Source organism: Crocodylus siamensis, chromosome 7 (assembly GCF_052110815.1).
Source record: "Crocodylus siamensis isolate JL-2025a chromosome 7, ASM5211081v1, whole genome shotgun sequence".
In the NCBI taxonomy this organism is placed as follows: Eukaryota; Metazoa; Chordata; order Crocodylia; family Crocodylidae; genus Crocodylus; species Crocodylus siamensis.
Genome location: NC_143401.1, coordinates 66,762,946 through 66,780,506, shown reverse-complemented (window position 1 = coordinate 66,780,506; position 17,561 = coordinate 66,762,946). Strand labels below are relative to the sequence as shown.

Below are 17,561 nucleotides of genomic sequence, written 5' to 3'. Positions count from 1 at the left end.
CATTTAAACAAGTTACAGATTAAAAAAAAAAATTCAAGCATTTATTATAACAATTTTATTTAAAAAAATATTTTTGTCTCAATTTGTGTTTCAGTATGGTATATAGATGCAATTGCATAATAGGTCAAATGTCTTACTATTGTGTATTTTGTATGTGTGGGGAGGAAGTGCACACGTGTGGGGGTGGCAGCCTAAGCAGTAGGTCCCAAGAGCTGGCTAGAAATGGGAAGCAAGGGGTGCATGCAGCAGAGCTTGCCCAAGCTGTGCAGTGAAGATGCAGCTGCCACAGCGCTCTGCATGGGCCGAGCCCTGCCTGCTCCCACCCAGGGTAGCCCATGCCACACTCCCACCTGATGATGGCCCCAGCCCCAGCCCCAGCCCCAGCCGGGGGCCAAAACATCCCAATGGGGCTGCAGCCACCTGGGTACTGGTCAGCTGCACCTGCTGCTCTGGGCAGCAGGTAGTGTGGGAAAAGGTGGCAGCTGTGGGATGTCTGGCTGAGAGTATGGTGCCGAGCATACAAGGGGGAAAAGCTACAGCTGGGTGGCTCCTGCCCCAGTGCATGGGGCTCTGGCTCCAGCTCCTAGATGCCTTCTACCCACTCAGCTGCACACAAGTGGCTACTCATCCCCTCCCCCTGCCTTAGTCTCATTCTTTGTCTAGGCATTTATAAACAGGGTCCTCAGTACAGGATCTGAATACTTTACAAATAATGGAAGCTAAGCAGATTAATGTCTCTCTCTCCTTATTTATCTATAGGAGAAGATTTAGTTCAGCCTCAGTGTACACACCTTTTTCAGTAATTAATGTTAAGTGCCAGCAAAAGATGGTAGCTGCCAAGAGAAGGCACAAGCAACAGGTAGCAAAGCTGAAGCAGACAGTTAAGAACTGGCAGACAAAGGGGAGAAAACCAGAGCAGGATTCATCAGGTGCAGGTTGGGATGTAGACCAGAAGAGTATTGTGACAATCAGCTAGATCAAGAATCACATCTGCAATTGGATCCCCAGAAATCTAAGACAGCAAAATATGCCAAAACTACTGGACGGCATTGATTGGAGCTACTTCTCCATACAATAGCTAGCCAGACAGGGAGAGCATCCAATACAGGACCAGGTATAAGAATGTTACCAAGCCATGACAAATAGCTTTTATAAAATTTAAAAAATGGGTAAGATGTGTAATTGATTAATCAAAGGCAAACCAAAGAGCAGTCCTGAAGCAGATGACTGTGGCTGGCATACAAAGTAAAACTGCAGCTGTAGGCAGCGACTTGCAAAACTTAAAGAGCTTCTTTTTTTTTTTTTTTAAATATAGTGTACAAAAGCCATGAGATAGTCCAATTTAATTCACAAGTTGTTTTTCTTAACTTGTTTTAAAGCCTTAAAATTAGAAAAGCATATTGCTCTTGGGAAACTAAAGAAACAAAAACAGAACTTCAGATCTGATTTTAAATAGGAGAGCATTTACTTAGTTTCACTCTTGAAGATGTTCATCAGATAAGTCCAAGGCATCATTAGTCACTTCACTGCGGTAGCACCATAAATGCAAATAAAGTTGGTAAGTAAAAAGCCTGTATTAATTTACAACAAGCACCAATTCCCAAAGTACATATAAGAGCTGAAATGCTTTATCCCAATGATATTCCCATCAAGGTCAACAGTTAAAAAAAAAAAAAAAAAAATCAATGGAACTTGTACTCCCAAAGCACTTAAGAGCCAGCGTGTTACTTAATTCACATAGATTTATTTTACAGTGACTTTTAACAAATGGAATCAATTTAGTTTTAAACTTCCAAATGCTATGCCACTATAGCTGTTAATGCTGCAAGTGCTTATGTACATTCCTATGCTTACTTGCATGAATAATCCTCCTGACTTCGAAAAGTTCCGTGTAAGGGAGCTGGGAGAAAAATAAGTGTTCACTAGAGTGTTCCAGGGGACGACAAGGAGCAATGTCTATAAACTGTTAGAGCAGTGGTTCCTAACCTTTTTCTGCTGCGACCCTGAATTGACCACCAACAGGACTTCCCGACCCAGTGCCACGGGAGCTGCTGGAAGCAGAATGTGGAGGTGACCAGGAGGTGGGGGCCACCACTGCCCCCTTTGCACACAGCAGCCTCACCCCACCTGCTCACTGTTCCTGGGCCGTGCCACGTGGTTGGGAACCAATGTGTTAGAGGATGGTGTCAGGCTGGACGTAAGGAAGAACTTCTTTATGGTCAGGGTGACCAGAATCTAAAATAGACTTCCCAAGGAGGTGATGTAATCCCCAACCTTGGAAGTCTTCAAGAGGAGACTGGATAGACATTTCTGGGATAATTTGGGGTTGATAATCTTCTGAAGTCCCTTCCAGCCCTTCATTTCTAGGATTCAAGTAAGAGATCTTATTAATAGTGACCTTTTGGAGAAAACAGTTCCATAAACTAATTTAGAACTTTTCAGATCTAAAGCTCCACCAACACAAGTCCTGAAATTAGTTTTTAATCAAGCCTCAATTTAAAACAAACAAACAAACAGGAACTATTCAGGTCACAATTATTTAAATTGATAAACCTTATGTTGTAGGGCCTGCAGTCTGACTTTTAAAAGGGAAAGTCTTCAGTGTCACTTTAGAAAGTGCAAAACAATTATTTAAACTGACAGACTATTCACAGACATCTCAAACACAGAGCTCAGAAATGAGCCATGGCTCGCCTGGGCTAGTTTAGCTAAACCAGTGATTCTCAACGGGAGTACCTTTGCACCTTAGGCTGCAAAATTATCCCTAGGGAGCCCTGACATCTTTTCAAGATTACCATGGATTCTCATGTAATGTTAGTACTGTTAGGTAAGCAAACATGATGCACAAGGTAAACCCTGAGATTTCAGATATTTTTTTTCTTAGTTAAAAAATGAATGGAAACTAATAGAGCAATTTTTTATTGTAAAAAAACTAAGAATGAAAACAAAAGTTCAGAATGTTTCTAACACTGAATTTCTAAAAGCTGGCATTTGCTGAGGGGTGCTTTTGGTCTAACAAAGGGTGTGCCTTGGGTCTAGAAAGGTTGAGAACCACCAAGCTAAAATTAATTCCTAAAGGATCTACTGTTGTAATGTGCAACACATACATGAACAACCCAGCAGGGCATCATTCTTATTCCAGGATTAATTATGGGCCCCTAACGTGACAGAATCCCAGTGGAAATGAGCAATTCATAATATTGCAGATATCGACAACTGATCCTAGGATTTTCTTATACAACTAAAGATCATTTCTCATTTGCACTGGGCTCCCTCTAGATTTAAAATGTTATATATATGGTCACTAGATACATGTTGGAGTTTGATGCATTGCAAGCAATGCTCGGTCATGTTTTGGTCACAGCCCAACATCCATTAAAAATGAACTAACATGGTTTTGATCACAACACTGGTACCTTGGGCAAATGCGTGCGTTTTGGGGTATACCGCTAAGCAATTCAAACCAAATCCTTTCTAGAATGCACTCTTACAGCAGACCATATTATCAACATTCAGAATTATTACTGCATTAGAAGAGTAGGACATCCCCAAGTGTTGAAATCTGGTACAATGAGATAAACATGACCGTCTCCATAGATGCCAGCAGTGCTAACAGGCTTAAATGCTTTGAATTGTTTAGTGTAGTTTGGGATGAGTTCAGGATATTTTGGAAATTAAAATGTTAGTGCTCTCACACTGCTCTTTTCTCCCCTCTTCTTTCTTTCTCCCTTTATTATTTATTGAATGCAACAGACATACATACTGTAGTTCTCCCTCACGTTTTTTCTGATTTTTACATCGCAACTGGGGAAGAAAAAAACCCACACACATACCACAACTGAACCCCTAACTGTGTTCAACCCCCAAATTCTATTCCCCATGTTAGAAATCTCATTTGATTCCCATCTCAAACTGAAAACTGACAGTTTATAAAAGCCCTTATCTGGCAAGTACATAACCTTAGCTAATTCAAGGTGCTAAGGAGTCTAAAAAACACACACTAGCTGCAGTCTTGTCTGCATAGTTGTACCAGTCAGTGTGACAAGGTATATTACAAGCTCTTACTGGAGATGCATTTATCTTGGCAAAAATTCCTATTTTGCCAGTGTAGTTCATTTATTCCAAGCAAAGAATGTTTTCTGTAAGTACAAAGCACAGCATAACATGCCAACACAGTGGTCTTTGCATAGACATGATCTATTAAGATATAAAAAAGTCACAGCAAAAAACACCATGGATAACAATGTCTAGAAATAAGAGGTAGGATTTTTGTTACCTAAATGTTTGTACTTACATAACAGTTTTGAAGCTTACCACACTTTATGGGGGCTCCGGATTTGTAATATTTACTAAGTCAGAAACTAGTATTATCATCAGAAAACACACAATCATTACAGCCTGCATGACAACAGAATTGTTTCCAAGTAGCTTAACACTAATGGTAGAGTAGCATCTAGATACTGAACCACTTTGGTTCCTGAAGTTATAATTTCAAAATGAAATACCAGTAACATTCACTTGAACTACGACTCCAACATAAAAGAAAAGAAATCTTAAAAGTCACGTAAACTTATGATATTGTTCTATGATATTCCTTCACTTCCATACAAGAATTTATTATTTTAAAATAATGACAACATTGTAAGTATTTGATTCACATTTCCATTTTATTACTAAAAGCAAGAATGCAGATTAAAAATGTGCAAACTATGTACTGAGAACAGTCTCTTTACTGTTACGTGTTAACACACGTTAAAAGAACGAGGCAAAGGAAAACATTATTCTTAAGACAGGAAAAAGGTAGAACGATTACTTGCAACTGGCTGAAGTTCTATGGAGTATATGTTCCCATGTTTTCAACAAGTGGATCTCATTTAATAATTTATAAGCTTAAAATGTAACTCAGCACAAGCTATAAATAATGAAACAGTAAGAGGATCTTTCAGATGACCTGTAAGGTTAGTAGATGGTTAACAAAATGCAGGATTCAAAGTTAAAAATATTGCCTCCATGGGAATAAGCTAGAATGATCTAAAAAGCACACACGGAAAGCCCCGGGAGCTAGTTTTGCATGAAATCAGTTACTTAATTCAGTAAGCATTAACTCACTGAGACAGGGTACATACACCCTTAAACTGCATGATGCGCAGAAATTTGGCATTTGATCAGAAACAAAATATTACTACTTGTCTAGTAGTACAGATTTGGGATTAGTTTATACACACACTATTTTTAGTACACATGCAAACACTAATCATGCCTGGAGTGAGACGGGGTAAACATCAAAACATTTCTTTACTACGTGGCAAAATAGCAAGAATTATCCAACTATTACATCCAGAAATGAGCAACTGGTTTTAATCTTACACTGAATTCAATGCAACAGCATATATAAAAAAGTGTTTTAAAAAATTAAATGAAGTTTATGTTGTAAAGGTCAGATTTTTAAAGTCTCTGCATAAGATGTCCTATTTGTGTTTATTTTAACCCAACTAATTAAAACAATTTCACACCAGAAACTCACTTGTTCATGGCTTGGTTAACAATTTACCATGAAACTTGGATTAATTGTGACAATTGTCTATCAGATTAATGAACTAATATTGCTGCAATTTAGAGAAGCAACCTTGTTTGTCCTTTCATATATATGGGGACGTTTATACCTATGCATTCTTATGTATATACACGTAAGAATGCAAGGAATTTCCAATATAAAACGGTGACAAGTTACTTTAACAAATTAGAATATTTGCAGCTTAAACACGTACAGAGCACATTTTTCCAAGTATTGGCTGCTACTTAACTTGAAGTGAGAAATGCACTTCTCTGGAATGAGGCTTTTCAAATTGATCTACAGAAAGGAAATTAAGATGTACTGTTGCTTTAAGCAAGCTTATACTTTCCATTCCATCATCAGTACAATGCAAGTCACTTCCTAACCACCACTTTTTCCAAGTTCTGTCTGTATCTCTATGATATAAAACAGTAAAATATTTTAAATGCAGCAACTTTTCCACAATTAATCATAAAACACATCAAAACCCTTTCCCCACCCCCCCAAGTCAAATCATATTTCCAAAAGTTTTCCTGTATAAAAGTTACTCCGTTTACATGTGTGCCCATTTTATTTTGGCAAGAGAGATTCCAGCTAAGAACAAGATCTTGCTCAAGAAGGACAATGAATGCCTGCACCTTACTGAATGGTGCAGACCTTCCTGCACTGAAAACTATCAACCAAGTAAAGTCTCAAGCATAAGGCCTGCCTATAACAAGCGCTAGAGAGGAGCTGACTGGTGATGACCACTTTAGGGCAACTAGAAACACTGCAGTATTGCTTTAGAATAGCTAATCAAAATGGAATAGCTGTACCACTCGAGCTGTGGGTCAACCATCCTTGAAGCAGTTCAAATTGAGCCAGGTCTGGCTGAAACAGCTAAACTAGTTCTGAGCAAGCCTTAGAACTGTAACAATATTTAAAGCTCAGAAGTGTTCCAATCATCTGTTAGTAGATGGTATTTTACCACTTGGAATAATACTCTTCTTGCCAATGTTTTCCAACATAAGCCAGTCTGATAGTTTCCAGTATTCAGCATTTATAAATCAGCAACTCCCATAGCATAGACACAGCCTGACTAAACCACAGTGGCAATACTGAGGCAGCCTGGCCTCACCCAGCCTACAGCATGGCTACAGCTCTGCAGTCAAAAGGAGTTTTCCACTCATGAGAGCTACAGCAACTTGCAACATTAACATTGGCAGAAAAACTGCATGCAAACTATTGATTTTACTGACAAACCTACATCAGATGTGAGGTATACTCTTTTCACACCCAAAGCCAATGTAGTTTAGATATTAGGAAGAAATTTATCACAAGGAGAGTAAGTTAACCCAGAGAGGTTGTGGAATCTCCATCTGCAAAGCTTTTTAAGCCCTGGATAGACAAAGCTTTGCCTGCGATGATGCAACTGGGGGTGGTCCTCCCTTGAAAAAGGGATTGGACTAGATGTCCCTTCCAGCCCTAATTTCCTATGATTCTAGCAGTAATCAACTGAAAGGGTCACTATAAGCAAAGGGCGTATCCTCTTTGCTAGTCACAAGTGGAAAAAGAAAGCCTCTCTAGCTAGTGATGCAGACTGCACTAGAAACCACCAATAAAAACCACAGGACAGCAGAATATTTTGGCTAAGGTTAGTAGATGTCACTAACTGCTGGGACAGTTACCAATTCACCATTCTGCAAGTAGCTCAGTCTTATCTGTATTAAAGTTTCAGTCAAGTGTTGGCATTGTGGTTCAAATCTCAAATACCTGAAGTTCTGTCAACAGTGATATTCAACCTGATGGATATGACAGGCTCTAAACTTAGAACAGCTGCTTAGTGTCTCACTCTTTAGACACTAAACAGTGAAACACTAAGCAGCTGCTCTAAGCGTACATTATTACTGCTCAAGTCTAATGCAACAGATTATTCATATTCTACATAGCACCATCTCTGCACTTTAACTGTTAATAGTTTGCATATTAGCTATCAACGTGCAAGAAAGTACATTTTCTATTTGATATGTTAATTCTTTATTACTTAGTACCTGGGGGAGTGGAAAAGAAACTGCTCTAGTACTCTATCTGCTGCTTACCAAACTACATATATGATATAAAAGTCACAGCATGCAGCTTCATAATCACAAGTTTTTTTGTCAGTCCCACGGGACATTGAGGATTTGATTTTTTGTACACCTATAACCAGATAACAAGGGATGATAACACAGAGAACATAAAAGATGACTTGCTTATTCTGCAGGTTAACTGCACTTTGGCATTTATACATTTTTAGTAGCAAACATGCCAAAGATATTTCAGTGAAAGAGAAAACAAAGGCCCTTATCCATGCTATATGAACTTAACTTCAGAAACTTTACTTCAGATGATTCCCGATAGAATGATGCCTTTGAAAGTTAATGCAATAGATCAGCACAGCAACCTGTGGCCTGTGAACTGGAGCTGGCCCACAAAACCACTGGAATCAGCCAGCAGAGCCAGAAGCCTTGGAGGTGTTCAGAGGCAGGGACTTTACTCATGGTGCAAGCAGGCAGCGAGACCAAGAGGCAGCAACAACAGCCAGGTTCTAATGCTGATGCTACTTGCACCCAAACCGGGTTATTCTGCAAGGCTGCCCAAAGGTGTTGACAAACATTGCAATAGACAAAGAAATTTCAAGATTGTGCTGCCATACCTGCATCCAGCAAATAAACAGTCAGCCTCACATGTCAAGATAAACAAAACACAATTTTTCATCAGTTAAGTGAAATGAACTGTGCTTGCTTTATGTTCCACCAACATAACATGTTGCCCCTAAAATACTTGTTTTAGGGATAAGACTATTACCAAGTAAAAATGTATTAAATCATATAGAAACTGTTTCATCCAAGAATTTTAGAGTTACTCATACTACAGACGTGAGAATTCATGCCAAGAGGAGCAAAAGCCAAAACAGATTTTAAAAGCAGTTTCTGAACATATTACAAGTTGCTTAGTTTAAAGCAGGAATGGGCAATTATTTTGGGCTGAGGGCCATTTACCCAGTTTTAGCAAGCTGTCGAGCGCTGCACAGATAACGCTGCCCCTTGACAGGTCCCCCGCCCCCTGGTAACCATCTTGGGACCAATGTCCCAGGGCCAGCACCGGTGGGGCCCAAAGCGGGGTGCAGGCTGGCAGGGATCTGTGGAGCCGGGCTGGGCTGCACCAGCAGGAAGAGGGGAGAGCTGGCCCGGCTCCATAGGGGCCCTGCCAGCTGGGACCCTGTACTCCTGCCACCCTGCTCTGGGCCCCATCCAGTGCTGGCCCTGGGACATCGGTGTGGGCAGTGTGCATCCGCTCACTCCCAGTGCCCTCCAGCCTCGCAGTACAGGCAGGGGACAGCGTGCAGCCCTGACCCCGTGCTCACTGGCAGGTAATGAGCTGGTGCTGAGTACAGGAAAAGCAGCCCCTCTCCTACCCCATGGCCTGTACTTCCTGCTGCAGCTGCTTGCAGCCCATGTGGAGCTGTCCTGAGCAGGCACAAGCAGCCCCACACAGGTGGCAAGCAGCTGCAGTGCAGAGCACGGTCCACAGAGTGGGCGAGGGGCCATTTCTCCCTGTGCTCAGCACCAGCTTGTAAACCACCCCTGCTGCCAGCCTGGGCCCCGCACGGCTCCAGGCTTACCCGTCAGGGCTGCACACAGTGGCAGCAGCTGTAGACCCCCAGCTTGTCACACTGGGCAGCATTTGCCACACAGCACATGAGCTCCAGCAGCAGCCAACACTCCTCGGCGCGGGGCCGGGTCACAAGCTGGTGCTGAGTGTGCGGAAAAGCAGCCCCTTGCCCGCCCCATAGCTGGTGCCCCGCGCTGCAGCCACTCACAGCCCACCTGGGGCTGCCTGTGCTCAGGACAGCCCCACACAGGCTGCAAGCAGCTGCAGCAGGGAGCACCGGCCACGGGGCAGGGCCACTTTTCCCTGGGCTCCTTCCCTCCTCCCCACCCCCTTACCTGAGGTTCTGGCACTGGGGCAGCCAGGTGGTCCCCTGCTGGGGCTTCCAGCTGGGGGGGCAGGGCCCAGCAGGCTCTGCTGTTGCGGGAGTCCACTGGGCTTCCCCTGGGTCCTGTCATTTTTGACAGGAACCAAGGACAGATCATTAGTTTTCTAAATTTTTTAGGGGCCCCCCCATGGGTCATAGGCAGCCCACAGGCCATAGTTTGCTCACTCCTAGTTTAAAGTCACATTTACATTAGCTGCAATTAGTCACTAATCAGATGCACTTGGAAGGCCAGAGCTGGCCAGGAAAAACACAGAACAAATTACTGGCTCCTTTTACACGTCTCAAAGTATCCAAATATTTTTATTGGACTTAATGTTCATGTTGTATTATCTAGCTTGTATTAAGCTTAATGCAGCATCTTTTGCCTGAATTACATCTATTCAGAGTTTGTCACAATGACTAGTACTACAACACTCGAGTGTAGCAACTTTCCAATTAGGTTCTTTGAGCAACAGTAATTCAAGGCAAATATTTACCTTTTTTCACGGTCTTTGTTATTTTATCCATCACAAAGATAACTGACTGTGTGTGAAAAGGAGTCTCACACTTCTCTGCTTGATAGGCAAGCCTCATTTCTCACCCTAGGGAGCCCCTGATCTAGGTATTATAAGAACTGCTCTCAGGTCTTTCTGTAGCAATTACTGCAGGAACATAAAGGGAAGATCAGTGCCTTTCAAGAAGCTACCTACTGCTTTCACCATACATGTCATGTGGAGGCATATAGCTACAAGGTTGTACAGTTTTCACCTCTTCATACTCCTGTATGACTCAAGGCTGCCTTAAAAGGGAACCAACTCTACATGCTGAGAAAACAGAAAGAAATGTATAAGAGATAGCAAGAATCGTTACTGTCAAATTTAAAAAAACCTCATCACTGGATGTCAAATGAATTTGACAGACAATTGGGACACAGTTGGGACTTTATTTTAGATTACAGAAATAGGACTTCATTTTAAACCAAAATGTAAAAAGAAAGGATACCTCCCATACAAGTTTTAGATCTGATATTCTGACTTAAATATAAGAATATTAACTTTAAATCTTATTACAAGGTTATGGCTGGACAGAACCCCGACCACATTATATCTATAGTCAGGCAGTTAGAAATTTACTACTGGACCTTTAACAAAACCCCTTGAAAATATACATTTATTTCTAGTACTCTAGTCAGGTGGTACTCCTGCATCTAAAAGCCATTTGTAAAAGTGTCATTTTTCAAATTTAAAAACTTGATAACAGCCATGGACAACTGGTTTCACCTGGGGTAGGGGGAGCATACCCCCAGCAGCCAGCCAATCTCATCAACCGGGAACTGGCTGCAGCACTTCATCCAGTGCTCCTGCCTGACCATCGCCTAAGCAGGGAGCACAGCCTGTTAGGGGGTGCGCCAGTGCTCGCCAGGAGTGCACATGCACCCCCATGCATCACCGATAAGAGCACTAGCAGAATGAAGCACTCAGCAGAATCCACCAGCCCCAGAGTTTCCTTCTACCTTGGCAACAAATTAAGAGAAGCGAAACTTATTTCACTGTCTTCATGTCAAAAGAGAACAGAGAAGTTATTTGCTTGCAGAAAGTACTTCAAGTGGAAATCCAGATATGCATAGTTACAACTGTCTGCAAGTCCAACTTAAATTTTTGGGACCAGCACCATTTAACACCTTGTGCTCACCTACAAGAAATAATAAAGTAAGAAACCCACCAAAAAGATCTTCTGCTCAGAAGGTTCACAATAGGAACAACCGGCACCATACCTACAGGTTAGGGAACTCCCCTCTTGTCAGCACAGAGGCGGAAAAGGGATCTGGGGGTCATCATTGACTCCAAGATGAATATGGGCCGGCAGTGTGGAAAGGCAGTTAGGAAGGCCAACCGCACCTTGGCATGCATCCACAGATGCATCTCGAGCGGGTCCAAAGAGGTGATCCTCCCCCTCTATGCAGCACTGGTCAGGCCACAGCTGGAGTATTGCATCCAGTTCTGGGCACCACACTTCAAGAGGGATGTCGACAGCATGGAGAGGGTCCAGAGGAGGGCCACTCACATGACCAGGGGACAACAGGGCAGGCCCTATGAGGAGAGGCTACGGGACCTGAACCTGTTCAGTCTCCAAAAGAGAAGGCTGAGGGGGGATCTTGTGGCCTGTTATAAACTAGTCAGGGGGGGATCAGCAGGCATTGGGGGAGTCACCATTCCTCCGGGCACTGCCAGGAGTGACCAGGAATAACGGTCACAAGCTGGCAGAGGGTAGGTTTAGGTTAGATATCAGGAGGCGCTACTTCACGGTCAGGATGGCTAGGGTCCAGAACCAACTTCCAAGAGAAGTGGTGCTGGCCCCTACCCTGGGGGTGTTTAAGAGGAGGTTAGATGAACATCTTGCTGGGGTCATTTGACCCCAGTATTCTTTCCTGCCATGGCAGGGGGTCGGACTAGAAGATCTGCTCAGGTCCCTTCTGACCCTAGAAACTATAGAACTTAATGTGCCCAGTGATGATGCAAATCACAAGGCAATTTTTAAACAGTTGAAGTCACCTTCTCTTGAAACAAAAGCTACTAGTCCTTATGAACAGAACTTGGAAATATCTTCAATCCACAGTACATGCTGTTGGCTTCTCTAAGCACTTTCACAGATTTTAACTTTATAACTGCAAAAAGAATTCAGAACAGAACATCATTTGACACCTGCCTATCCCAAAGCTGGGGGGAGGGGTCAAGGAAATAACTTCCAAGCTACAGCAGACAACAGTCAGACCAAGTTTACATTAGAAAAGGTTTGTCATTGTAGGCATATGAAAATCCTTGTGAGCAAGGGTGTTTTCATTCATCTAGCTCAGTGGTTTTCAACCTTTTCTCTACTAGGACCCATTTGCAAAGACCTATGGCCTGTCCCAACCCACATCTCTCTGGCCCCATCAGAGCCCGACCTAGTCCCCGCTCTCCTGGGCCATGCTGATAGCCCTCACTTCCGCCCCACAGCCCCTTTTCCCCCTAGCCCTCCTGGAGGGGCCCCCAGCTGCCACGTCCTGCTTGGGCTGGAGTGCACTGGCTGCTGCTGCAGCTCTGTGGCTCTGGCTCATGTGGGCAACAGCAGACCAAGTCTGGCCCCAGCACAGGCTGGAGAAAGAAGGGAAGGCCTGTGACACGCCCCCACTGCCCTGGACAGGGCTGCTGCACTGTGCCAGGCAGCCTGGTCATGGCCCCTCCTGCCATCCCAGGAGTATCTCCTAGCTGCTCCGCCCCGATGAGCATGGGCACCAGCCCAGTGCCACCAGCTTGGCCATGCAGCTTTCCATACCCATTTCCCCTGCTGGAAGAGGCAGGTGCCTTCCCATGCCCCTTCTGCCCTGCCACAGCTTACAACCTTTTCAAATATTCTTGCAACCCACTTTTGGGGTGCAACCCACGGTTTGAAAAACACAGGTCTGTCTTATACTGGTTGCCAAAACAAGCTGTTCTAGCAAAAGAACTCATTATGGCAGCACAGTTCGTCCGAGTTAGTTTTTGTCAAGTTGTAAGAACAAAAATGTACCCCTTACACTGACATACTGGTAAGTTTCTAGAGTAGACCTTGCCCATGATCCTCTCAACTGCTGTCCAAACAATACTCTATTTCACTGTGCTAGGGCCTAGTTAGCTAAAGTACTGATGCTACTAATTTTGAGTACTCTAATAACCAAAGCAGGGGAGGTTGAAAAACTGGAGGTGAAGTGATGTGAACCAAGGAAATGAGACAGCAACAGTAGCACACACTCTCTGTAAACTGGTACCAGACCTCTTCCTTTAATCCACCTCTTCAAGAAGGAGATCATTTAAAAAGGACGAGAAAATCCTAATTTATCCAACATCTACTATCTTCTGCTAAGACCAATGCAGAAGCTAGGATGGCACCTTTTGAGGATCCTCTGCATTTTCTCCCTTAGTAGCTGAAGTAAGGAATCCACTTCTCATTTAGAGACTGCCCCTGAAGCATGAACAGCTCTTTCATATCAGTCTTCAACTAGGCTTATACCTTTACAGGACCTCTTGCAAGTTAGATCACAGGGGTTAGCACATATGTGCTACCAGCTAAGTAGTACACATAAGCATGAACAGAAAATACAGAGAACGAAGGCACCTTACAGAGAAGAGGCCAAGAAGTTCTTCCCTGTGCTCTTATATGCAAGTCCCAAGACAAATCACCTTCTCTCAAGGGATGCAGGAGAGTGCAGTGATGCAGCTGAGCCCCATAAAAGCCTTTCTTTCATGTCCCTTCAAGCCAAGCTCAGCACCCACACTGGCAGCTACCCCGACCGCATTCCCCAGCTCTTTCTGGGCATGAGGAGTCACGGTTCACTCCCCAGGCTGCCACATCTAGTCCAACCCCCTACTCAAAGCAGGACCAGCCCCAACTAGATCATTGCAGGGGTTTAATCAAGTCCAGGTCTTAAAGACCCCCAAGGACAGAGACTGTACCACCTCTCTGGATAACTTGTTCCAGTGCTTCACTATCCTCCTAGTGAGGGAGGTTTTTTTTAAGATCCAACCTAAACCTCCCTTCCTGCAACCTGAGACCATTCTCCTTGTTCTGTCATCACTGAGAACACTCCAGTTCCATCCTCTTTTGAACCCCTCTTCAGGTACTTGAGACTAAGAGGGCATTTAACAGCAGCCTTCTCCAGACTAAATAAGCCCAGTTCCCTCAGCCTTTCCTCATGAGTCATGTCCCCCAGGCCCTCATCATTTTTGCTGCCTTCCACTGGACTCTCTCCAACTTGCCCACATCTTTTCTGTAGTGGGGGCACAGTAGCAGACAGTACCCAAGCAGGGTGAGGTGAGGTAACTTCTAGGAGCCCCAGCAGGAACTGACACTTCCCTACAGCCAGGTCTGACCCCAGGGAAGGAATTGGCCTCGCTCCTACACAGGTGGAGCAGGCCTGCTGCCCGGGGCTTTCTAGTCAGGGCAAGGCACCACACCTGTCCCGCCCCAGCTCCGGCTGTGGCCGGACCCCTGGGCCCCACGGGTCACACCCTGCCCGCGCAGAGGCCGAAGGTGGGTCCCCAGGGCACCCCTACCACCGCTCCGCGCTACCTGTTGAAGAAGTCGGCGAGGCTGGTGCCGGTGCCGGCGATGGCGAGGCCCGGCTTCGGGGCGCGCTCGGGCGGGTCGGCGGGCGGCGCGGGGCCGGCGGGGGGCAGGTGCTCGGGGGCGCTGCGGCGGCGGCTGACGGCGAAGGTGTTGCGGGCGGGGCCGGCGTCCGCCCAGCCCTCGGGCCCCGCGCGGCCCCCGCCGCCCTCGGGCCCGGCGCCCAGGCGACAGCTGCGCAGCGGCTCCTCCAGCGCCGCCCCGCCGTTGTGCAGCCGCTCCCGGCCCGCGCAGGGCGGCGGCGGCGGCGGCAGCAGCAGGAAGCCGGCGTCGCCGTTGGTCATCGCGGCGCCGGCGGCCGCTCGCTGCGGGCAGCACTTGCAGCCCGGCCCCGGCCCCGCGCTCAAGCCCCGGCGGCCATCCCGCTCGTCCTCCTCCTCGTCGTCCTCCGCCGCCTCCGCCTCCTGCCGGCCCGCGGAGAGCAGCGCAGCGCCACGCCGCGCCCCGGCATCGTCCGGCCCCACCATTTGCCGCCGCGGTGCCAGAGGCGCGGCGCGGCGGGGCCCAGCGGGCGGGGCCAGGCAGGGCCGGGGTCACGCAAGCGCAGAGCGGCGGAACCCGCCACATCCGCTACCATCGAGGAGCGGGCTAGACGGGGGAGCCGCGGCCCTGGACCGTATTGCACCGAACAGCTCCCCGGCACGGGGATGGTGGCGGCGGCCGTATTCAATCTGAAAGCTCCCTCAGGCTCTACTGGAGCCCGCCGGCAAGTGCAGCCGCCTGCCCGCGAGGCGTCGTTTTACTGGTGCAGGTGCTGCTGCTTCCAGCGCCTGCCCCGGCCGCCTCGTAGTGGCGGAGCGATGAAAGGGATGAGGGTTTAATAAGAACACCAGACACACACAAGTAATAAAACCCCAGAACTAAAAGGAAAAGAATAAAAAAATAAAACAGACACGTCAAAAAACAAGCCCCCTTCTGCGCGCACGAGTCATCCCCAGGGATGTCCCAGCATCGTGGCTGAGGGGGCCCAGCCAGGGCAGGTTAGGCTCAGGTCACATTCAGACTTTCTGCACCAGTATCTGCCCCACCAGGCCCAGAGCCGGGGATGTTAAGTGCAGCGGGTGATCTGGGTGTCCCAACCCCGGCCTGGTTTTCAAAGTGCTTGCGGCTTCTCCTGACTCCTGTTAGTTCATACCATAAACTATGTTCACATCTGCGTTCACAGCATTTAGTTTCCTTTAATTTCACATAAATATTAATACAAGAAACAACTACAAGAAGAATCACAGTATAGAAAGGCCTACTTTGAGAAAGAAAGTCAGTCTTTGAAAAATCTGACACTATAACCCCAGAGACCCCAGTGTAAATATACTTTAGGGTAGCCAAAGAAGGATGTTAGTGGTTTTCAACCTATGGTCTGAGGATGGTTGGGGGTCTGCAGACCATGTCAAAGAAATCCACAAAAGATGACTATGATCAATCAAAAGGATGTGAATGCTCACACTTATACTTCAAAGGAGTCCACACCACCATTCACAATTTCTTAGGAGTCCACAAATGAAAAAAGGTTGAAAACCACAGCTGTAGATTATGGTTTGTTTTCTCAGTTGTGGTAGAAAGGTTGTTAGAGGCAGTCCTTTGACAGCCACACTAATTCTGCAGCAATCATCAGGAAACCATGAAGCCAGAACCAATGAACAGGGTTTTAGATGCCTCTTCCTGGCTCACAAGGGTAAAGTTATACCCACTGAGCTTGGTGGGAGGAGATAACAGTATAAAGAGGGGAGCTGCTGGTCAGAAGCTGAATTTATCACACTGGTTTCCTTTCTTACTCGATATGATCTGCTCTAAACCCCAGTTCAGCACTTTAGACCTCAGAAGTGGTTTGCGTGGGAATTTAAGATGTGCTTGATTCTGATACTAAGCAAAGACAAAAGACAGGTTGAGAAGGGGAAAGGAGGCAGCAAAATAGAAAAGTCAGCAGCAGAAAGCAAGGCACAACAGGCTATGGAGGAGAACTTTTGAAGAAAGAAAGCAGATGGCACATAGGAACATCTAACTGGGATGCAAACACTAGAACAGTAAAAAGAATATCCTGCAAGGAATCTTGAAGACAAGAAAAAAAATAAGCCATGGGGAGCTCCAAACAACACTGCACTAAGGAAAGGCAAGGCTGTGCAGAAACCACAACTTCACACAGAGAGCACACATGAGTTTATGGGCTTGAGGTGAAAGTGCCAGTCAGCATAGTAGAAGGCAGAGCAGATTTGCACCTTACAGATTAACTAAAGTACTGTAGATATATTCCATATAAAACATGAGCTTCAGCCCACAAAAAGCTTACTTCACCAGATACTATGAAAGGACGTGCATAAAGCAGTGTATGAAGACAGAGAAATTTGAATACAAAGAGACAAGGGAGCAGGGTAGTGATGGGAGACAAATGCGCGATAAACCCATAGGCACAAAAGGAGTCACAAAAACTAATGCAAGTAACAGGATAAAGAATACCTAGCTCCCATTTAAAACATACTTAATACAATCCAGTCTCTGAGTGATTTCTTGTTCCAAAATTTCCCTTTCAGACTGGTTCTTAGAAGTTTGCTGCCTAAGAACAGTTGGCATAGTGACAGAAGGTAAAGGTTACATGCTTAATTTTAGCTAGATGGAAGGAGGGAAGTAAAAGATTAAGAATGCAGTATAGCAGGCAAGATAATGAGGTGTTTTCACAATGTAGACAAGAAGAATGGAAAGATTTCAGGAGCATTACAGAAGCGAAAACAACGTAAGTCAACAAACTGTATATAAAAGGAAATGGAAGAATCAAATTAATTCCCAATACATAGATGTGAGTAATGAAGAAGATACCATAATTGTGTTTTCAACAGATATGGAAAGGGGAAGCTAGGAAGAGGAGTTGGATAAAAA

At 45.4% G+C, this 17,561-nt stretch overlaps 1 protein-coding gene across 1 annotated transcript in view; it reads right to left on the bottom strand.

Annotated features, from left to right (window-relative positions):
* Positions 1-15,198, bottom strand: part of TBC1D12 (TBC1 domain family member 12) — a 96,040-nt gene extending 80,842 nt beyond the window's left edge. The window contains exon 1 of the mRNA XM_090057443.1: positions 14,640-15,198. Within this exon, the coding sequence (XP_089913569.1) occupies positions 14,640-15,160 (521 nt within the window). The 5' untranslated portion in view covers positions 15,161-15,198. The remainder of the gene's footprint in view (positions 1-14,639) is intronic.
* Between the last annotated feature and the right edge of the window lie 2,363 nt (positions 15,199-17,561).